General features: G+C 41.3%; 1 protein-coding gene across 2 annotated transcripts in view; it reads left to right on the forward strand.

Annotated features, from left to right (window-relative positions):
• The window catches only part of SPON1 (spondin 1), a 183,704-nt gene extending 167,562 nt beyond the window's left edge, over positions 1-16,142 (forward strand). For both annotated transcript variants that reach the window (XM_064426094.1, XM_064426095.1), the window contains exons 8-16: positions 2,915-3,116; positions 4,372-4,512; positions 4,835-4,910; positions 5,411-5,593; positions 6,942-7,112; positions 8,177-8,344; positions 9,630-9,794; positions 11,054-11,317; positions 12,463-16,142. In XM_064426094.1, coding sequence (XP_064282164.1) covers positions 2,915-3,116; positions 4,372-4,512; positions 4,835-4,910; positions 5,411-5,593; positions 6,942-7,112; positions 8,177-8,344; positions 9,630-9,794; positions 11,054-11,317; positions 12,463-12,626 — 1,534 coding nt within the window. In that variant the 3' untranslated portion in view covers positions 12,627-16,142. The remainder of the gene's footprint in view (positions 1-2,914; positions 3,117-4,371; positions 4,513-4,834; positions 4,911-5,410; positions 5,594-6,941; positions 7,113-8,176; positions 8,345-9,629; positions 9,795-11,053; positions 11,318-12,462) is intronic.
• The last annotated feature ends 7,128 nt before the right edge of the window (positions 16,143-23,270 follow it).

Below are 23,270 nucleotides of genomic sequence, written 5' to 3' on the forward strand. Positions count from 1 at the left end.
CTTCATAAATCTGTCATTCATTTGGATACTGGAAAGAGCTGAATATGTCAGATTATTAAAAAGCTAACAACAGCCCCCAGAATTTTCTCTTGTATGAGCCCAGTCTGTGCCTATCCCTACACCTGGGTAGAAGTTATGGGTGGTGCCTTAAACCAGTCCATTTCCCTAAATTACAGCAGCTCAGGAAGGACCCTGGATTTTGGATGTTGGGCAACATTAAACAACTGTTGTTCAAGTTGGTATCCATACTCCTTACAAAAAACTGTCAAATTTGCATTTGGAAAATGAGGAGAGGGAGAGGGAGGGGAGAGGAGAGGAGAGGAGAGGAGAGGAGAGGAGAGGAGAGGAGAGGAGAGGAGAGGAGAGGAGAGGAGAGGAGAGGAGAGGAGAGGAGAGGAGAGGAGAGGAGAGGAGAGGAGAGGAGAGGAGAGGAGAGGAGAGGAGAGGAGAGGAGAGGAGAGGAGAGGAGAGGAGAGGAGAGGAGAGGAGAGGAGAGGGAAGAGAAGCCTTCATTCGTCCTCTATGGATTTCTACTTTTCTTTCTTAACTTGCTACAGGATAAAAAAACAGTAAAATGACCATAACATTATCTATCTGCCCTAATAAAGGAGCAGAAGATAGGTGATTTTTGGCAAAGTGCTCTGAATTAGAAAATTACGGCAGGCTCGAGTTTACTGGTATTTAACACATCCAAAGTACTGAACGCAGAGTGAATCTCACTCTGAAGCATTCCTTAACTGGGTTTCAACACTGATATAGTTATAATTTAAATACAGATATAATTTAAATACAAACATATTTTTATTTAAATTAATATCATGATGAATATGTTGTTCTTCCATGTCCATGTTAGACATATTCTCCATCTAAAGATCAGCTACACAAACACACATCTCTCTGATATATACAATGTATTGCTTACAGTGTATTGCTTACCCTGTTTGAAATATAGAATTCCTGTAGGGAATTCTTAGAAACCCTTATAATGCAGTAAATCCTTTAGCTACTTGAAGTCAGTTAATAGGCTTTTTAAGACTAATCACAGCTCTGTGCTTGACAAATATATCAGGGTACTGCATTCACTGAGGGAAGTTGATACTGTCATCATTATTTTATGACTTTGCATTAGACAAACTAAAATCAGACTTCTATCTCTAATAAAAAAAAAAAAAGAAGCAATTTGCATTTCTTTCTGGGAAAGGCAGGATTAATGACATCAAATACTTAGCAACTCTTCTGCTCAGAGTCTTTAATTCAATGTAAGATAATTTACACTGTAAGAAACCACTTCTAAAGACTCTGGAAGAGAAGTGGCCAGAACATTTTGCACATTACCAAATTCTTCTTAACTTGCCTATTAAAGGGGAACTAAACATGCTAACTTTTAGATATATTATTTTTGAAACTTCATGATAGCTACTGAAAAGTCATTGTCTTTTAGCGGTTCTGGTTTTCTTAATGTACTGAGAGTGCTTTGAGCCAGAAAAAAAACCCCCACAAATAAATACCACATTTTTATAAGCATTTGTAGGAAGAATAAACTCCTTATGACTACAGTAGAGCAGTGTCTGTGCACTGTTAAGCATGCATGGGCATTATTATTGGTTACCTAGCTAAAAAAGGAAGGACAAATAAGACTGTAAAAACGTCTCACATTTAAAATAAACGTGGTCTTTAGACACTCTGAACCAGTTTATTTTGGCATAAAAATGAAAAGAAAAAACCAACAAAACCTCAACTTGAATCTATTAACCCAAGACCTGTAACTGGGGAAAATTTGCGTTGACATCAGACCAGAACGTAGAACAGAATTAGCAAAATAATATTTTAAATAATTCTGCATTTGTTGTTGCTTACAAGAAAAACACCATGAAGGGTTCCAGCTCCTCTTCTGCGAGCAGAAGCCTCCAGCCAGGGCTGGTTTTTTTGCCATTTTCACTGGAATGTGAGAGCTGCTGCCAGCAGGGCAGAGCCCAGGGTGATGCAGCAGATTCCCTTCCCAGGGAGTGCCCAACAAAGGCAGGATGAGCAGAGGAGTTCTCACACCCACAGGATCTGCCAAATCCTGGCTGAGCCCTCCCGGGCTGGCAGTGACCACTCATCTCTCATTCACAGGAGCATTAAAACTCTATTAATGAGTTCTTTTCTGCACACACTGTTACACTTCCAAGAACTTTTGGCATTGAAACTCACATTGGCTTTGGGGGTGGGGGTAAAAAGTAACCCAGCAATCAAGGCATTTCTCTGCTGTTTTAGCCCTAATTTTTTGCAAGTGTTTTAACAGATGTTTTTATTATTATTATCCCACTAATGCATAAGCACACTGATGCAGCTCTGTACTTCTATATTGTCCGATTAAGTTTATTTTCTGACCCAGAGATGGGGCAACTGAGAGGTGTTTTGAAAACTTTTATTCTATTTTTAGTCTTATGGGAAGGGTAAGACAATATAAATATTATAATTCACACTATCACAGTCAAGAACTATTTCCTAATTACATTATAAATGTTTTTTAACCTATCAATTTTTACCACACCATACTATAAATACCTTAAAACTAATAATCTAAAATTAGCTCTCATAAATCCTACAACATCTTTCATAATTCTATTTCTCTAAAGTACCTAATCTTATTTACAAAACCATCCTTTAAAACTTTTTTCTAGTTCCATTTCTCTCTCAACAATGCCTGTCCTATTCCATAACACTTCTAAATGAACGTTCCTTACCTCAAGGTTTGCATACAAATACATATTATGTAAACCTTCTATCAAACTTTAAAAATTCTCTGCAAAATTCTCTACATTATGTATCTTTTCCCTATTGAAGTGAAAACCTCCTTGGGTGACGCTGCAGGTTTCTGGGCTTATTTCCCCCTGGCTCGGGCATTCACGCTCTTCCTCTGGATTTGCAGGAGAGCTGCTCCCTCTGCTGAGTTTTCCGTGGATCGCCACCGGCACCTGATGTCCTTCCTGACCATGCTGGGCCCCAGCCCCGACTGGAATGTGGGGCTCTCTGCCGAGGATCTCTGCACCAAGGACTGTGGCTGGGTCCAGAAAGTCGTGCAGGATTTGATCCCCTGGGATGCCGGCACCGACAGCGGCGTCACCTACGAGGTACAGGCACCCTCTGCAATTTATCCAAATTATCCCCTCACAGCAGTGAAGCAGGAAAGCAGTTTGATCCATGGGGATGCCTTTGTACTATTTACTCTGCGGATTTTTTTTTTTTTAATGAAATGCAATTCATTTAAAGAAATGTTAACTACACTTCACTGTTGGTGGTTTTGCTTGAGTTCCCTCAGCATTGGCACTGACAGGATGATGTGACATCCACCTGGGGTGTTTTCACCACAGAAGGACAGAACGGGTAAAGCTGGAAGGAAGCACACAAGTTATCCATGCAGGGTGTCCCCAGCCAGGGAATAATGTGCAATGACTCCATGATTGAGAAGGCTGAATAAATGCTTTATTAAGCTATATTATATTATATAACTCTATACTAATACTATATCATACTACTAACATACTAAAGGAAAACCCATTACCCCTTTTGGATAGTCACGACACAGCTTTGACCCAATTGGCCAATCAGTCCAAACAACTATCACCACTGCCCAATTAACAAATCACTCCTCAGTAAACAGTCTCCATAACACATTCCACATGTGCCACACAACAAGTGCAACAAATAGAGATAATAAAGAATTGTTTGTTTTCTCTTCTCTCTCTGAGCTTTCTCATTGCCTTCCCCAGAAAGAATCCTGGGAGAATTATATCTCTCTCTGTTCAAAGGGTATGTGAATACCACAGTGGGTCATTTGGTCCAATCTTCCCGTTTAAGCAGGGTCATCCTAGAGGAGGTGATAGGATTCTGTGCAGCTCTTGAATACCTCCAGTAAGGGAGGCTCTGCACCCACTCTGGGCAATCTTTCCCAGGGCTTGGTCACAACAAAGTAAAGAATTTCTAATTTATGTTCACCTGTTATATTTACCTATTGGATAAACAGAGGGCTTTGGTCACAACCAAGCCTTTGGGTGCCCTTTTGTACAGACCAAAGCAGTGCCATCAGCAGCTACACCAACTCCAATTTGGGGATGTTTCAACTCAATGCCAGCTCTTCTGTTTGACACAGGAAACTTCAACTATTTCTCACAGCAAAGCAGAGCAAAACCACCACCAACAAAACCCCCCAAACAAACAAAAAAACCCACAAAAACAAAACAAAAAAAATCCCCATACCAGTAAGTATGAGTGTAAAGAATTCACCTCATGCTGGAATTTTGCAGTTTAGCATTTCAGAGAAGTTTTAACTTCTGCAGATTAACTATTAGTTTCTTTTATAACACTTTTTTTTCTTTTTGATTGCAGTCTCCTAACAAACCGACAGTGCCTCAGGAGAAGATTAGACCTCTTACAAGCTTAGATCATCCTCAAAGCCCATTTTATGATCCAGAAGGAGGATCTATCAAGCTGGTGGCCAGAGTTGTCATTGAGAGAATTGCACGAAAGGTAGAATACATATAAGTCAAATTCTCAAGCAAGTAAAAATCCACTTTGTAAACCAAAAAAACAATCCGTTCTTTCTCCGCGTTCCCTCCAAATCTACACTCCCTAACCTACCCACAGCAAAGATAATGGCAGAAAAAATTTAAACTGTCATAAGCTCTCCTAATTCTGGCAATTATTGCATCTGCTTATTTAGTGATTTTCTTTATGTACATCTGGGAATTCAAAGAGAAAAAGGTGCTGCAGACACAGCAGTGTCTCACAATGCACTGGTTTAACCCCTCATGGATGAGTTTCTTCAGTGTTCACCATCTTTTTTTTGCAGGGGGAGCAGTGCAATATTGTTCCTGATAACATAGATGATATTGTGGCAGATCTAGCACCAGAGGAAAAAGAAGAAGGTACGTTTGAAATTAGTTTGTGCACTAATGATAATTTATATTTTGTCCCATTCTCTGCTGTCACTTGTAGATAAGGTGACTAAGACAAAACCAGCTTAGGAGCAAAAATTCCACTCAGTGTCAAACAGGTTTTCATGTCTTCTGGTCTCTTATATAGAGACCTAATAGCTATATATATAATAGCTTCTGGTCTCTTATATAGAGACCTATATAGAGACCTAAAGCTAATAAGCTTTCCCTTGTACAGAAAAGAAATTACAGGTATACCTAGGAGATGACAATAACAATACAGGTAGTAAAAGAAAGAAGACTTTTGGGGTTCAAATAATTTTTTTTAAAGAAAGTTGGCAATTTCTTTTTTTCTTCTGGGCTAAAATGGAGAGGATGGAATGCAGAAGGAAATCATGTATTCTATTGGAATCTAAAGTAATCATCAGCCAAGAAAAAGGAAGAAAATGGAAGACCATTTTTAACATTCAATGCCTTTCCTCACTTTTCAGATGACACCCCTGAGACTTGCATATACTCAAACTGGTCCCCATGGTCAGCCTGCAGCTCCTCTACCTGTGAGAAGGGCAAGAGGATGAGGCAGAGAATGCTCAAAGCTCAGCTGGACCTCAGCGTGCCCTGCCCAGACACCCAAGACTTCCAGCCCTGCATGGGCCCAGGCTGCAGTGATGAAGGTAACCAGGAATGGAAGGTGGAGGAGAAGAATGCCTTGCAGAGTTTGCTTCTGCTTTAAAGTTCTCAAGGGTGTCAGTTGCTGTAGTGTGGCTCAAGTTGTGGCCAAGAGAAAATTGCCGAAGAACACGAATGGCAGCTGTCTGTGGTGAACTCTGCACCCCGGCTGTGTCAGGGCATGAAGAGCACAGAAGTATAAAGGAGGAGTGAGGGATGCTCTGGAGGTTTCGTGGGTCTTGGGTCTTCAAAGAGACAGGAGCAGTTTTTGGGTGTAGTAAAGTTGTTTATTGCATGAATACGTCAGTCTCGAAGGCGAGGAGTTCAGAGTATTAAAGTCTGTGCTAAAAGTTTTCTGGCATAAAGTCCAGAGCAGAAGCAGCAGCAGCTCCCACCTTTTTTCTGCTTCTTCCTTCCTTTTATCTTCCCTCTTTGCACCCCAATACAGGGGTTTTATTAATAAATCATCCAATCAGCTAAAAACATGATTCTAAAACACCAATTCTAAGGTGCGAAAGTAGCGTCAGTTCTTACCCAAAATCTACATACATAATTTTATCTATTTACATGGATAGTTGCATCTATTCTATCTAGAAATGCAAGCAATGTTCTGCTATGTTTTTGTTATGTCTGAAGCTAAGTTACTGAACTTTAAACTAGGTTATAGGGCCTTTTACTAGCTAACACAGTCTCTTAAGGCACTTAAGATATATTTCTACTTACTTAAAACTAAAACTTATACTTCTGTTTCATGTCTGTGTGGCTTAATATGTTTCAGCATCTCTAGAGGTTCTGATTCAAACCCTGCATTTCTTTTTCTCTCTGAGAGAGGCTTCTATTTCATGCATTCCAAAAGGATGCAGCAGAGAGGACAGTGGGAAAGGCAGCACAGAAGGGATGCTGCACACAACTGGGCAGCAGCTCTGTCAGTCCCTGTGGCTGCAGCTCTCTTCACAGAGAGCAGCAGGCATAACTCTCTCCCAGGATTTTTCCTGGGAAAGGCAGGGAGAAGTTCAAAGAAAACAATTCTTATATCTATCCACTGCTCCTGGTTTTTTGACACGTGTGGAGGGTGTTATGGAGATTGTTTACCCAAAGTGATTTGTTAATTGGACTCTGCTGAGAGTTGTTTGGATTGATTGGCCAATTGGGTCAAAGCTGTCTCCAGACAGTCATGGGTTTTTCTTCAGTATCTCTTTAGTATGTAATTTAGCATAGTATTAGTGTAATACAGTATAGCTTAATAAAGCAATTGTTCAGCCTCCTGAATTATGGAGTCAGAGCACATTATTGCCTGGCTGGGGGCACCCTGCAGTGATAAGTCCCCACACCTGAACACTCTCTGTCTTTCAGATGGCTCCACCTGCATGATGTCTGACTGGATTACGTGGTCCCCCTGCAGCGTCTCCTGCGGGATGGGGACGAGGTCCAGGGAGAGATATGTAAAGCAGTTCCCTGAGGATGGCTCCATGTGCAAAGTCCCCACTGAGGAGACTGAGAAGTGCATTGTAAATGAGGAATGCTGTAAGTATTTCATTCAGCTTCATAAAATCCAGCTAATAGCAGGAGGACTGCCCCAAAAAATTTTTATATGAGTCTTACTGGGGTCCCACAGAGCTGCATCTTAGGCCTTGTGCTCTTCAATACCTTAATAAATGACTTGGATGCAAGATTGGAAGAGTTACAAAGCAAATTCCCAGATGATCCAAAACTGGGAGGAGCTGCTGACTCCCTCAAAAGCAGGAAGACCCTGCAGAGAGACCTCAACAAATTAAAGAACTGTGCAATCACCAACAACATGAAGTTCAACAAGGGAAGGTGCTGGATTCTGTACCTGGGATGGGGCAGCCCTGGATGGACAGACAGACTGGGGAATGGGATGCTGGAAAGCAGTGCCAGGGAAAGGGACCTGGGGGTCCTTGGAAGCTGAATGTGAGCCAGCAGTGCCCTGGAGCCAGAAGGGACATCCCTGTGCTGGGGACATCCCTGTCCTGGCACAGCAGCACCAGCTGGGCAAGGGAGGGGACTGTCCCACTCTGCTCTGAGCTGGGGCAGCTCCACCTTGAGTGCTGGGGGCAGGTTTGGGTGCTACAATATAAGAAAAGTTATGAAGCCATTAGAGAGTGTCCAAAGGAGGCCACTAGGATGGTAAAGGTTCCAGAGGAGAAGCCGTGTGAGGAGCTGCTGAGGGCACTGGGTCTGTTCAGCCTGGAGGAGAGGAGACTGAGGGGAGTCCTCAGTGCAGGTACAAATTCCTCATGAAGGGATGGGGAGGGGCAGGCACTGATCTCTGCTCTGTATGGCAGTGACAGAAGCCAAGGGAATGTCCTGAAGTTGTGTCACAGGAGGTTTAGTTTGGATATCAGGAAAAATCTGGGCACTGAAACAGAGTCCCCAGGGAAGTGGTCACAGCACCAACCTCATGGAGCTTGAGAAGGGTTTGTACAGCACTCACAGGGACACGGTGTGACTCTGGGGGATGGCCCTGTGCAGGGCCAGCAGCTGGAATCCATTGTCCTTGGGGACCCCTTCCACCTCAGCTGATGCTGTGACACTGATGAACAATTTTCTCTGCCCACTTTGAACAGCTCCCAGCAGCTGCCTTGTCACGGAGTGGGGTGAGTGGGATGAGTGCAGTGCCAGCTGTGGCACGGGGATGAAGAGAAGGCACAGGATGATCAAGATGACTCCTGCTGATGGATCCATGTGCAAGGCAGAAACCACCGAGGCCGAGAAATGCATGATGCCCGAATGCCGTGAGTGAAAGGAGTTCCTCTCCCCTGTCACCATGACATTTTATGAAAATCCTTTGCTAGGGTTTTTCTCCTATTCTGGCTGGGAAGCCTCAGAGAAGAAATGCAAACAATAACTGTCCGATGGCTGTGGAATGTGGTCTGGACATTGTTTACCAACAGGTGCATCTTTCACTGGTGCATGTGAATTGTTTCTAATTAATGACCAATCAAAGATGTAGCTGTGTTGGACTCTGAGCATCAAAAGATTTTGTTACCATTCCATTCCTTTCCAGCTCTCTGATGGATCCTTTCTCTCTATTCTTTTTAGTATAGTTTTAGTGTAGCATTTAATATAATATAATATCATAATATAATAAATCAGCCGTCTGAAACATGGAGTCAAGATTCTCATCTCTTCCCTTGTCCTGGGACCCTCAAACACAACCATACTCCCCTGCTCTGAAAAGAAACATCATTTCTGACATGTTGCCCCAGCACACAAAGAACACAGCTAAACCAGGAGCAATGCTGCTTTTCCTTGTCCTCCTTCAAACTGGGAGAAAAATCTTAAGGATTGTGCATTAATAGCACATTCACTGTCAGGAGGAGAGCTTCAATAAAAATTGTTCAGTGGTGTCCTGTTGCTATACGACCCACACAGTGGTGTGTGTACCAGCAAGCCATACCTAAACAACCTAATACCTCTAAGTTAAAAATACAAGGTATATTTGACCATAAGGCTAGAATAAAACACATAAAACAGTGCCCTCCCCTTTTAACCCCTGAAAATTTCAGAAATTGAGGTGTTTCTTTTGTACAATCAACCAGCCACACCCTTACTGTCACTATTAATTTCTTATTAAATGCTACATTTTCATCAGAGATAATTTTTAAAATATTTTTGGTAGATTAAATATGGAAGTTTCACTTGTTAGACTAGATTAAGTTGACTTTCAATTCTATTCACTGCAACAATCTTTTTTTCTTTTTTTTTACAGAAGCTATGATTGAAACATAGCTCCTTAAACTATTTATTCCCCAGGTGCACTGAGACCCAGCAGATATGATTTAGATACAGGAAAAGATAGCAAAGACATTTAAATCAAGCAAGCCTTTCAATTTAATATAAAGTTTTCTGAGCTTCTTCAGTAGCACCATTCAGCTTGTGACAAGAAAGTATAATTGGCTGATGACAGATAAAACGCATTTTCCACCTGTGTTATTTTCAAAATGTATACCTTCATACTTTATTCATAGGAAGAAATCATTAATAATAAGAATTCATTACCTTTTTATTTCCTACCAGATACCATCCCCTGCCTGCTGTCTCCCTGGTCTGAGTGGAGTGACTGCAGTGTGACCTGTGGGAAGGGAATGAGAACCAGGCAGAGGATGCTGAAATCTGCTGCTGAGCTGGGAGACTGCAACGAGGAGCTGGAGCAAGCAGAGAAATGCATGCTGCCAGAATGCCGTAAGTTTGGAAAATTCCCTGGGAAGAAGAGGCTAATTATGTGTCAAAATCTATGGATCACACCTCCATCACCACTTCTTAGACAGGCGGGGTATCAAGTGTGCATTGTTTAAAAAAAAAATATTATTATTATTATTATTATTATTATTATTATTATTATTATTATACACTTTCAGCAACTGAGAGCTGAAATACGACTGGGTCTTAAATTCAGCTTGCCCTACATCACCCCATGCTAATTCCCAATATTTCCATGGGAATACAGCTCTGCATGTTTAACACACTGCAGCTCCAGGCAACTCCCCGCTAGGAAATAAGTGAGAATTATAAAACTTGGTTTATCACTCCAATGCAGACAGTGTGCCAGGAAAGAAAGAAAGAAGAGTTGAAATCACCTGTGTGATTCTTTCAGCTCAGAAACAGGACAAAAGGGGCTTTCTCCACCTTTGATACACCTCTGAATGGTATCACTTTGCAGCCTGCTACTGGATGGTGTGGAGGCAGCTGCAGAGATGTTTTTTACCTTACTCCATTAAAATCTCCCACTTCTTGGGTAGAGCAAATTTCTGGTTGTTTGTCAGTCTTTGTGAAGTGTGAGAGCCTAAGGCACTGCTGAATGAATGAGATATGATTGCCTTTAGCATCCTGTTGCCAGCTGGTTTGTGAGGTTGTATCACAAGTTACATTATTTTTCACAGAAATTATTGGTTAAAAAGGTTTTTACACTGTAATTGCTCATCCAGCTTTTCTTAAATTATGTGAAATATCATTTTGATTTTTATTCACTGGGGCTATAAGTGTTAGGCAGTGCTGAAAGGTGAAGACTTTTAAAATATAATGGTTTAGTGAATATGACTTATTGCATAACACTGCCAGCAAAGCAAGGCTCAGATCTCAGAGGTAGCAAATTATTTTTAAATATAACTCAATTTTCAGCAGCTTTTCATTACGAAACAGACAGATGGGTGGGAAAATTGAAGAAGGCACAGGAGAATTATTTATATGTTCTTTGTAATTTTAGTGATCTGCCAGCACCACTCTTGAAGAAGAAATCGAAGAGCGTGTCAATTAAAACTTCTGCTAGAAATGGACTCAGAAAATTCTGACATGCAGCCTCCAAACAATTGCTGAGAAGACTGGAGGCTTAAGTGGAGTCTTTGTAGTTGGGGTGCAAAGATTCATCAGGCACATCTGTGTGTTTCTATGTTTACACCTCATGGATTTTCTGTCATTTTTTTTGTGTTTCCTATTCCCTGCAGCCATCCACTGTGAGCTGACGGAGTGGTCCCAGTGGTCCGAGTGCAACACCTCCTGTGGCAAGGGCCACATGATCAGGACGAGGATGATTAAAATAGAGCCCCAGTTTGGGGGAGCAGCCTGCCCTGAGACTGTCCAGCGCACCAAGTGCAGAGTGAGGAAGTGCCTGAGGGGAGCCGGGATGGAGAAAAGGCGCTGGAAGGAGGCTCGGGAGAAAAGGAGAAGCGAACAAGCAAAGAAGAATTTAGATAGTGAGCAGTATCCAGGTGAGTGTGGAACCACTTTTAGTGGTTTTCTGCGTGACAGTGATGCCTCATGAAGGCTGCCCTAGAACAGAGACTAGGCAGAGATAAAGAATAAAGTAGGGATTTATTAAGAGGCCTCAGTGGATCCACCTTGGGCAGCACAAACCAAAATGGCCCCAAAAATGGACAGCTGCTCACAGGGTATCACACTTTTGTAAATGTTGGTCTATTTGCAGATTGCAGTTCATTGTCCAATTCCAGCTGCAGCCCCTGCAGTCCCATCCTGCTTGTTTTTCTCTCTCCAGCCCACGGGGTTTGTGCTCTTGGGGCTGAGATTTGGATCATTTGTCCTTGGTGCCCAGCTGGAGCAGGAATTGTTTTGTCTCCCTGCTCTGTGCACAGAGCTCACCATGCCCTGATGTGAAGCTCAGACTCACACACTAAAGCAGCACAGAATATGAAAAATATAAAAGCTAAAACCTGAGGCATCAACAGGAGTTTGTGAACAGCTCCACCACATTCTGTGAGAGCATCTTCAGCTCTTCAGTCAATAAAACACAGCCACTTGCAGTGCTTGCCCATCACCAAAATCACCCAGCCTAAGCTCAGGGCACCATGGAGAAAGGCCCACACCTGTCCATGTCCCAGCAATAAAAATATTTTAGCTGCTCCACACAAAAGCATGAAGAAGTTTAAACTTTACACCTGGCAAAGGACTGACTGCAGTTTCTGCAGATCTGGGTGGCAATCTTTACATCCTGTTAGCTCCAAACATTTAAAATATTTGTTCCTGGATCCAATGCTAAATTTCAAAACTGAACTCATTTCCACCTCAGCCGTCTGATTCAGACTCAGGCTTCTCCAGGAGATCTGCTCAATCTGCTTTTCCAGTGGGGGAACCAAGTATCACCAAGTACTGATTCTTCAAATCAACAAAACATATCTTGTGGTGTATTTAACATTATCTGGCTAGGAATTACTGCTAAGTTGTGGCTCATGCTTGTCTGACATTTAACCATTTCATCATTTTTTCTGTCTTTTGTAATGTAAATAATAAATTTCTTTTGTTTTTTTTCCAGTGTTTGACAAATGCAACTGGGTTATACTTAGTGGGGGTTTCTACTACTAAAAACTTAACCAAATCACTTTTTTTTTTTTCCTTTCAGTTTGTAGGATGAAACCATGGACTGCTTGGACAGAATGTTCTACTCTCTGTGGAGGTGGAATTCAGGAGCGCTACATGATGGTAAAGAAGAGGTCCAAAAGCAGTCAGTTTACCAGCTGCAAAGACAAAAAGGAGCTAAGAGCATGTAATGTCCATCCTTGTTAACAAAACACAAGGTTCCAAGTGATGCACTCTGAGCTAAATGGAAAGTCAACCTTGGTTTGTTTTTTTTTAGGACAACAACAAAATATAAAGTGTATATTAGTTTTCATTTTTGCAGTGTGGTTTGCTTTTTAGTCTTGCTGGTGCAAGAAAAATATTTTATAAATATTTCCTCACGGATTTATGCTGAGAGTAAGTCTTTGGTACTCCGGCCAGCCCTTAATGCATAAAAATAGTGAAGTTATGGTGAGTTATTTAACTAAAATACAGACACATCTGTGAACATGGAATAGCCATATAGAAATACCACTTGTAAAGACATGGGATGCATGCATATTAACAAATCTAAATTAAAGTGACAGGAAGTTTCATCTGTGGGAGGATTTCTCTCTAGATTTGATTTTAAAAATCCAAAGCAGTGCCTCTGTGATTACACAACTATGCCAAGGAGTAATGTCAGTAATGCTGGTTCAATAACATTAAAGGTGCATGTTTATCTTTTTACAGTATTGGGTTAAGCTGATAGTTACTATTATTATTATTATAATCCTAAACACTTCTCTTCACATGGATGCTGTGGTCCATGCAAGAAAGTCTTATTTTCTTCAAAACTTAAAAAGGAAATAATTTTTGTGGTTCAACAGTGATGTCTGGCCACCACACAACAGCAGTCAGGACAGCACATAAAGAAAACATGCAAATATCATAATATGTGTACAGTCCATTGCCTTTCAAAATGGACGCAGAACTAGTAGAAATTGGTCCAGAGGGCTGCAACAGCTGTGCCACAGGATATCTTCCACGTGAGGGACGCTAAAAAAAATTAGATTCAGTTTCACAAGGATCTTATTCACAGGAGAAGAGAGAGGCAGGTTTATAATAAAACAAGAATGGTAGAGAAAAGGTGAGCCAGCTCTCATGCATCCCTTGAAACTGAAATGAGCCTCTGAAAGGAAACAATGACAGTCTAAAAAAAACCTGATTATAGATTGGCACAAGAATACATTTACAGCAGTGCCATTTCCGCCTCTTTTTACTCAGAGCATAGGGTAATCTAAAAATTACTAAACTTTTGAGAATTACCTATTTTGGATATCCTAGCCAGGACAAGTGCCCTCCCTGACTACTTAAGTGATTAAAAAACTGCCTGAGATTAGACAATACCTTCTCACGCTTCTATTTGCTACTTTGCCCCATCTCCTGCAGAGTTTAGCTCTCATTCCTACACAGTCAGGTGTCACCAGGGAGACCCTTGGGCCCCACTCACTACCGGAATACAATCTTTTCCTGTAATTTGATTTTCCTGTAACAATCTAACATTAAGAGGGGAAGGTGATGGGTTACCTCTTGGTCCAGGCAAGGCAGCACACCCCTGTGTCTCTTCTGAAGTAACAGCAGTGTACTAAAAATAAAGATTGTTGATGCCGACGCTTAAGCTTGAGAGAAATGAATGGTGATATTTTTTTTTTTATATTCTCTAAGGCAGCCCTAAGTAATTTACTCACTTCCTTAACACTTGGTCACTACCCTGAGGACCTGACAGCTGGGTTTTAAATATTGCTGTGCACCACAGCCCTCTCAGCTGTTCATCTTCCCCACCACTACCACCCTGGGGATCCTCTGTACCTGAACAGCTCGTTGGGTGGTGGCATTAATTGTGGGGATGTTCATCAGCATTTCCCCAGTGAGCACTCCAAGGGCTGCTTAGCACTTCCACAGCCATCACATCCCACCCCCTCTCAAGATATTTTACTGCTTTCTGCAGATTTCCCTTTGAGGGAAAGGCCAGGGAATAAATGGAACCAAGGGCAGTGTCAACCATCTCCTGCTGCTGCTAAATGAAATGGGTGCACATCCATAGCCAAGCAAACCAGGAGAAAAAAGAATACAGCAAGGTTTAATGCTAAAACCAAACATTTTACTTTTTGCACAGCTTGGCTCACTTAATAATATGAATTCAGATAGTTTTCCTCCTTGTGCCTGTTCAAAAATTGTGCAGTTTAGGTCTCTACAGCACTGCAATTACAGCAAAGCAGCAAGATTGTCCCTCAGTAGTGCATTTAGGACCTTACATTTCACTTTTGTGACCAAAAATTAAGAAAACCCAATAAAAAAACCCCAGTGGAGTGATCTAGGTACTGGAGGAGTGACCAGCTGCGTATATTTTGGGTGAAGAAACTGCAGAGAAGAGCCACAAAGATCAGTGCCAGGGTCTCAGCCAGGGCAGAGCCATGTCTCTGGCTGAGCTGACAGAGGATGTCCCAGCTGAGGCCATTCACTCAGAAAAGTAATCTTTGGCAATAAAATGTGGCTTTGAAGGATCTGTGAGCCTGGGCAGAGGGAACAGAAGTTTCTCCTGAATGGAAAAATTGTGCTGAGTTCAGGAACCAGATTTATCTCATCAACCACTTGTCCAAGCTTATCTTGCAAAACCATGCCTGTTTCAGCAAATAATCAATGAAACCCAGTGTTGTATTTTCATTTTCACATTGGTTCCAGTTCATCAAGCTGCTTTGTCTGCTAAATACTCCCTTTGCCAAAGGCCACATAGTCCAAATACACTTACAGAAAACATACAACACCTTTCTGAATATGCCCACAAAATTGTCCATTAAAACAATCTGGCATTCCTTTCCCTGTGCTTCTTACTAATTTGATTCTCCAGATTTTTTTTTCTCTCTCTCTCTTTTAGAAGGCTGTTCAGTGTGATTTCCAGTCATTTCTCTTAGGCTCATTTAAGTTCTGAATGTTGCAAATAGCTTTTTTCCCCACCTTGTTAACAGATGAAATGACAAGGTAATTGCACCGGGTCAGGAATGTGTGACCACTCCTGCTTCTCTTCAGCTCCTCACACTTGTTTTTCTGTTGAAACATTTTACAGATCTCTTGTCTTTCTTCTAACTTGATACATGGGAAACATTTAGGCTTGTTAAATTTTGTATAAAAAAACAAAAAACCACGAACAAAAATAAACTAAGGGGAAAAAAAAGGTTGATTTTCTATTCAGAGCAAAAAAGAAAGAGCTCTGATATACAATATATAGAAATCTTGCATTGTTACTGTAAACTTTCTAGTAGTGTAATAGGCACTGGTTATCAGTCAATAAAAATAAGAACTGTTATTGTTCTGATGTCCTGAATTATCCTGCTGAACTCAAAGCACAGATGTCACACCAGTTTTGTAGACCTCAACTGCCAGATCTTAGCATTGTGAGTACCTTTTTTTTCTAATATACAAAGGATAGAATCTTTACACACAATAAAAAAGAAAAGTTAGGGGCTTAACAAATGTACAGTAGGACTCTGTGAGACATATGAGTTAAACAAAATTTTGTTTGATTGCATTTTTAGATTTCCTTTGTTGTTTTTGTTTGCTGTGGAATCATGAAAAAGCTACCATGAACATTTCTTACCAAAGTCTTGTGTAGATGTTTTGTAGCTGTCTGCCTAACACATTATTATTATTATTATTGTTATTATTATTATTATTATTTTGGAATAAAGACATCTTTACTATGAATTTTACACTTGTATGAGATTCTGTTCAATTAATATGATTATGTACACCAAAAAAACCATTTATTAATATGAGTCATGGTTTTATTTACATTATACTCCTGTTTAAGGTCCCAGGATATCAGGAGTGAGTGGATTTTATTAGAACCGGTTGTTCTTTCTACTTGGAAGTTGTTTGCATCAAGGTCTTTGTCAAATGGTTTGTTGTTCTTTTGAAATCACAGGGTAACTTAGGAACATTGCATAATGTATTTGTGTATTATTCTCATGTGGGTTTTGTTGCTGTTGTCAGTTTTTAATAAAAGAGAAACTATTTAAAAGAACACATTTTAAAGCCTGGTGGTACATGAAAGGAAAAATCATTAAAAATAAGCTCTCAAAAATCCTGAGATTTTGTGAAACTTTGGACAGATATTTTGTGCTACTGGAAAACTCTTTTGGAACCCTGTGGGTCTGAGTGTGCCACTGATAATTACCCAGAAATCATGGAGGTGAGGGGGCCACACAGCAGTGCTGCTGCTCTAGAAATCCAATTGTCTGGAGCACTTGCAGCCAGCTATAAACAACCAGTGTGTGCACAAAAAAACCCCTCTAGCCCAAAACTGAAGAGTAACCAGGCTGGAGGGAGGCTGGAGGTAGTAACAGAAATATGCTAAAAATCCCTAAACTCCTCACTACTACGTTTAAGGCACTTCAGTGTTCTTTGCTCCATTTGCCAACCCATTTAATATTTTTATTGCAACATTTTCAACCCTGGGACTCAGCCACTTCATGTAGTGTTGTGCAAAACCAAAGCAATTCTGTTGAGTGATACCAGGTTCTGTCTCCCCTGCTTTCCACAAGACAGAACAATTTGTGCCATAACTTGTGGGTTCTCTGCTTCCTTTTTCTACCTCTCTCAGGGCTGGGATTGAAGGCACTTGAATTGATAGTTCATATTCAGACTCAGGTATTTATTGTTTCTTATCAATATTACAGCCTGACAGCAGTGAGTTCTGCAGCCTTTCATTAGCAAGGCACAAAATGGCCAACTATCTCTTGTTACAAGGTCTTTTAAGACTAAACTATCCAATTAAGAACTGACACCTAGATTATTTTCCCTTTTAACCCAGTAACTGATCCCTGGAAACACGCAATGTGGACTTTTCTGCCCAATTACAAAACATCAACCAAACCTATGAAGAAGAAGGAAGAAGAAGGTGAAGAAGAAGGAAGAAGAAGGTGAAGAACTACCTGCCTCCACCCTAAAACCCCTTGTTTCATATCTATTTCTATATTCTAAAATCCCAAACTCTTAAGTTTTCCACCCTGTGATATTACACACTTCTAACCAACTACACACCCATAATTCCAGTGCTATCAATCAATTTTGGAAGCCTTCTCCACAGCCTCAGGTCAAATACAATATTCTCTTGTGGATCTGTGCCTTTCGGCACAGAAAGTTTAAAACTCTCAGCATCCAGGGTTCCAGCAATAACTGATGGGCACATTAACAGCTCAGCAGGCACTGACAGTTCTCACACGTGGTCCAGGTGTCTTAATGCACCTGAAATGTTAATGCTGGGAGCTCTGCATTCTCATCTTCCTCACTGAAGCCCTCAGGAGCCCCAGGCAATGCTCTCCTTCCCATTGATGCTGCCAAAAATATTGTGACATCACAAGGAGAATACAAAGGAGTAGCCAGTGGCACTTCAACAAAGCCTCCTCAAGTAACATTTCCAGATACAGCTAATGAGGCTGGGGTTAGTATTTATCCTTCTTCATAAGCCTTGAGCCAAGGGAGCTGGGCTAACAGCTGATAAAAACATAAATAACAGATCCCATACTTTATATGGTATCACATATTACTTTATCCATATAAGTCAGAAGTTAAAAGGGAAAAAAAAAGAGGTTTTTTTCACTAAGAGTATCCTTAAGACCACTTGGGCAGTGAGGGAACCAAATGAGTGTCTAGAAAACACGGAGTTATATTATAAGTAAAAAAATTTGAAAATTGTCTACGTCATGATTTCAAAGTGCATTAAAGGTTATGAATGGTAAATTAATGTTATAGTACTTACATTAAAAGATACAAGGTGCACAAGTATAGAAACAGTGCTCCCAGAGCAAACAAGCAGCTGTACTATTTAAAAAATAGAAATATTTGCACTCACGTCTTCACTGAAGGAAAAGAAACTTTTGTCAATCAATCTACTTGCAAACATACAATACTATACTGTTTAGCTATGTTTATATATATATACACTATACATATATGGGTTTTTGCTACATTTCAACTTCCAGTTTACAGCATCTTAAATGTCAGAAATGAGGATAAATCTTTGTAAATGGTTCATTCCTGGGAGGACACAGTGTGCAGAGAGGAATCAATGCATTCACACACAAAAAGGCCTGAAATGTCTTTTCCGGAGAAATAAAATTACATCCCACTAGGTGGCACTGGAAGTCAGCACAGCTGTGTGTGGGTTTAAAACAACAACAACAAAAAAAAAAAAACCAAAAAAAAAAACAAACCCACAAAAACAACAAACTAAACCAAGAAAAACAAACAAACATACAAACAAACAAAAAAACCCAACAAAAAAGAACTCTAAAAACCTAACAAAATAAAAACCCCAGGTAAGCAGAGTATCACTGTGGGAAGGGACTCTCAGGCCGTAAATCAGCATTTTTCTCTCTGTAGCTGCCCACTTCCTGCATCACCAAGGACATCAGTGCTGCTGGAATCCTGTCCCAGCCTTCCTTAATTCACTCAGGGATGCTTAGGGTGCAAATCAGCTGGGAAGGGATAACAGGGGGCTGGGAAAGGAGCCACAGTAACACTGGTATTCTCTGCCACACCTGTCCACTGCTCTTCCAGCCAGGCATCCTTACCTTCCCCCCCAGGAAAAAAAGTGATTTTATTGATCTTTAGAAGCAGAAATCCTCCAGCCCAGGCAGACGGAGAGAAGAGGCCCAGGATTTCCCTGCGAGGGAGGTCAGGAACACAAGGGTTGAAGCCAGGCACCCCTGAGTTTTATGCCAGGGTGAAGGTGATGCCTCAGGTTTCAGCTTTTCTATTTTTCAGATTCTGTGCTGCTTTAGTGTGTGGGTCTCAGCTCCACATGAGGGGATGGTGAGCTCTGTGCACAGAGCAGGGAGACAAAACAATTCCTGCTCCAGCTGGGCACCAAGGACAAATGATCCAAATCTCAGCCCCAAGAGCACAAACCCCGTGGGCTGCAGAGAGAAAAACAAGCAGGATGGGACTGCAGGGGCTGCAGCTGGAACTGGACACTGAACTGCAATGTGCACATGGAGCAGAGCTGATCCCAGGGAGAGACCCCGGCAGCGCTCGTGCATTTTGGGGCCATTTGGGTTCATCTTGGGTGCAGCCCTGGCTGGGCTCTGGTGCTGCCCAAGGTGCATCCATGGAGGAGATCCTTTTAATAAATTAATAAACTTTATTCTGTAACTCTGTCCAGCCTCTCTTCCAGGGCAGCCTGCACAAGACATCAAAGGCACTGGTGACTGTGTTAAGTTAGAAGTAGGGGTGTGTGTTCTGTCCCCTCTGTCAGAGCTGGGGCAGTTCTCTCTGTCCATGGGGCAGTTTTTTCTTTATCTCTCCCACAGCCAATCCTCCCTCCAGGAGATCTCTGCTGTCCATGGCCAGGGAGTGTCCCTGCAGGGCTGATCAAATTCCAGCATCCCATGGGGAGATGCTGCGCCCACGGCAGGAGCCAAGCATTCCTACCTGGATACAATCTGAGCCTGGAACAGCACAGCAGCCTTTGCCCACTGCATTCCCAGAGGAGCAGCTTTCTCCTGCCCTGCATTCCCAGAGGAGCAGCTTTCTCCTGCCCTGCATTCCCAGAGGAAGAGCAGGCCCATCTCCAGCAGCCCTGGAGCTGCAGAGGAAAACTCCAGCCTTGTGCAGGATCCCTGCTCCAGCAGAAGCACAGCTGGCACTGCAGGAGGGCTGAGCCCCCATGGGATGGGGCTGTGCCACCACCCTGACCCACAGGGCTCAGCTCCTGCTCTCACTCTGGCAGTGGTTTGTTTTCTTTTATTGCACTATTGCATTTGTATTTTTAATATTCCTAGTAAAGAACTATTATTCCTATTCCCATATCTTTGCCTGAGAGCCCCTTAATTTCAAAATCATAACAATTCAGAAGGAGGGGGTTTACATTTTCCCTTTCATGAGAGGCTCCTGCGTTGCTTAGCAGACACCTGGCTTTTCAAACCAAGACAAATACCCAGGGGAGCGGGGGGCTGGAGCCAGGATTCCCAATGGCTGGAAAGGAGGAAAATCTTTGCTGAGCCCAGGGTTGGAATTAGAGATGGGATTTTTAGGCCACTGTGGCTCAGAAGTCACTTTGGTTCCTGGTTTCTTCTTGGGCAAAGTTTACAGTACTGAGACAGTAAAGCACCTTTAATAGTTGTTGTGAATTATTTTACTCCCTGTTTTTGTATAAAGATAAACATTTCTGATGTGGAAACCATTTAGAACTGCCAAAAAAGCTGAACAACTTGCTACAGGGTGTGCCAGAAATGCAGCCCCAGCCTTCTCCTGCTTAATGTGAGTGCAATGGACAGCTCCATCTCACAGTTCTCCTACCTGCACAAAATCTCTTCTGTGCTCAGATAAAGCAGAGCTTACAGGTCTGGAAAGTTTGTTTGGTGGGGTTTTTTAGGGTTTTTTTGTTTGTTTGTTTTGTTTGTGGTTTTTTGGTGTGTTTTTTTTTTTTTGTTGTTGTTGTTGTTTTTGTTTTGTTTTGTTTTTGTTTTTGTTTTTTCATAAAAAGCCTGTGGGAAGTGCTGTCTTTGTAGAGAGCTCTTGTATTAGCAAGGTTCCCAGACAAAAGAAGGAAATTACTAATCTGACTCCATGTTCTTAGAAGGCTAATTTATTATTTTATGAGCTATATTATATTAAAGAATACTAAACTATACTAAAGAATACTGAAAGGATATTTACAGAAGGCTAAAAGGTAATAATGAAAAACTCATGACTGTTTCTTCAGAGTCAAACACAGCTTGGCCCTGACTGGCCAATGAGTCAAAACAATTCACATGTTGGATAAACAATCTCCAAACACATTCCAAAGCAGCAAAACACAGGAGAAGCAAATGAGATAATTATTGTTTTCCTTTTTCTCTGAGGCTTCTCAGTTTCCCAGGAGAGAATCTTGGGCAAGGGATTTTTCCAGAAAATGTGATGGTGACAGTGAGCCACCCAAGAAGAATTACTGTGTCACATGTAATGACTCCCACACTGCTGAAAAATGGCAAAGTACTGCTTGCCATTTATCATAAATAATGCAAAAAATAAGAAAAACTGCAATACTCATTTCATCCAGCTCATGTCCAGAGCCATTTCCCAAGTGATGCAGGCAGCATCAATTCCCTGCCCTCCTGTGAGCAGGACTTGCAGCACATGCTAGGATGCACTCCATCAAAAACATCCCAGCTGGGACCAAACCAGAATGGACCAAAGGCTGAGCTCTGTCCCAGCAGGGATTCCAGGCTCAGGACAGTACTTGTTCAGTGTTCCCTGAAAGTTTTGTAGCTCTGAATCAGAGAAGGGAAAGTGAACCTTAAAAAATTCGTCTTTTCGGAGGTTAAACAAAACTTTAGAAAAACTTCATATGGGAGCACCAATTTAGAAACATTCTTGCTGCAGCTGAAATTAAAAAGTTTAAATGTATGATTTTATTTCAAATGAGCTGTTTCAAAACTGCTTTTTCTCTTTATTCACTCTAAAGTACATTTTAAAATTAGATACATCTTACAAGTCAAAAAGACAAGGGCCTTGTCTATTTTGATGTAATTTTAAAAAGGTTTCAGCATGAGTCACCTAACAAAGCAGAACATTTCAAGCTCTTTATTAAAAAAGATCAATTATTAAATATTTTTTTTTTATATTTTTGTCAATCAAGAAAAAAAATCATAATTTCAATTTTCAACAAGAGCAACAGGTACTCATATTATTCCAAGTACCTGTTGATGAACTAATTCTAATTAGTAAGAGACACTGCTCTGCTAATTAAGATACAAATTTTCACTGGTGATTACAACACATAGTACTCAAAGAATACTCCTAACATTTTTATTTTAAGTAGTTTTAAAAAACTGATTTTCTTATTTTAGAATTTAAAATGTAAAATATAACTTCTGGCCAACTCAATATTCCTTTAAAATAATAGATTCCTCACCAAGATTTTTTGTCAGGTTATATTTAGACCATTATCTGAAAATTTATGGTATGCACTGGCTTACAGATAGCACCCTGCCTACCACATTTCAAGAAGGACAAAGTTGTTGAAGCAGTAATTCATGAGCAGAGCCGTACTTCTATAAATTCTTTTGTGGCTGTAGGGATAACAGGATACCTGGGAAATTGGTTTGAATCACAGAATTTGCTTCCATTTGTATTGCTAGGCATCAAAGTGCTGCATTTATTCTAAGGTACTATTAAAAAAAGAAAAGAAAAAAACCAAACAAACAAAAAAAAAGCAGCAAAACAAAACAACCAAAACAAAACACCAGAAAAACCAAAACCGGTCTGGAGCTTGACATTTATATTTTCTATAATTTTAAATACATTCAAAATTAATAGTCTGCCTTCCTGAAGAAGTTTGCTCTCAGAATAATTTTTTAGAGCTTTGCATTTCTGCGTGGGGTGACCAAACCCAGAACACCTTCTCTAAGTGGGGACAACTCAGTTATACCCGCCCAGATGCACCATTGTTGTGTTTAATTCATTCCAGGAAAAAAATAATTGCAATTAATACCTGGAATTCCTTCAAGCACCATCTTGAAGCTGTTTCCAGGAGGGATGTGCAGACAAACCCCATCCCCTGAGTGTGCAGCCCAGGCTGGAGCCTCTGAGCTGCTGCGGCGCGGCTGCAGGTGGCAGCACCAGAGCAGCTTTCCAGCACAGGCTGCTCCGCTTTCCCCCAGCCTCCCACGCTCCAGCAGAGCTCAGGCAGTGCTGGGAGATGAACGGCAGCAGGCAGAGCTCCCCGTGGAACAGCAGAGCCTTTTCAGCATCGGTGATTTTGGGCTCAGCCACGCAGAGCCAGGCACCAGGCACAGCGAGCAGATGGGACGGTGCCGAAGCTGATGGGGCCCTTCAGAGTGCTGCTGA

Source organism: Passer domesticus, chromosome 6 (genome assembly GCF_036417665.1).
Source record: "Passer domesticus isolate bPasDom1 chromosome 6, bPasDom1.hap1, whole genome shotgun sequence".
Lineage (NCBI taxonomy): Eukaryota > Metazoa > Chordata > Aves > Passeriformes > Passeridae > Passer > Passer domesticus.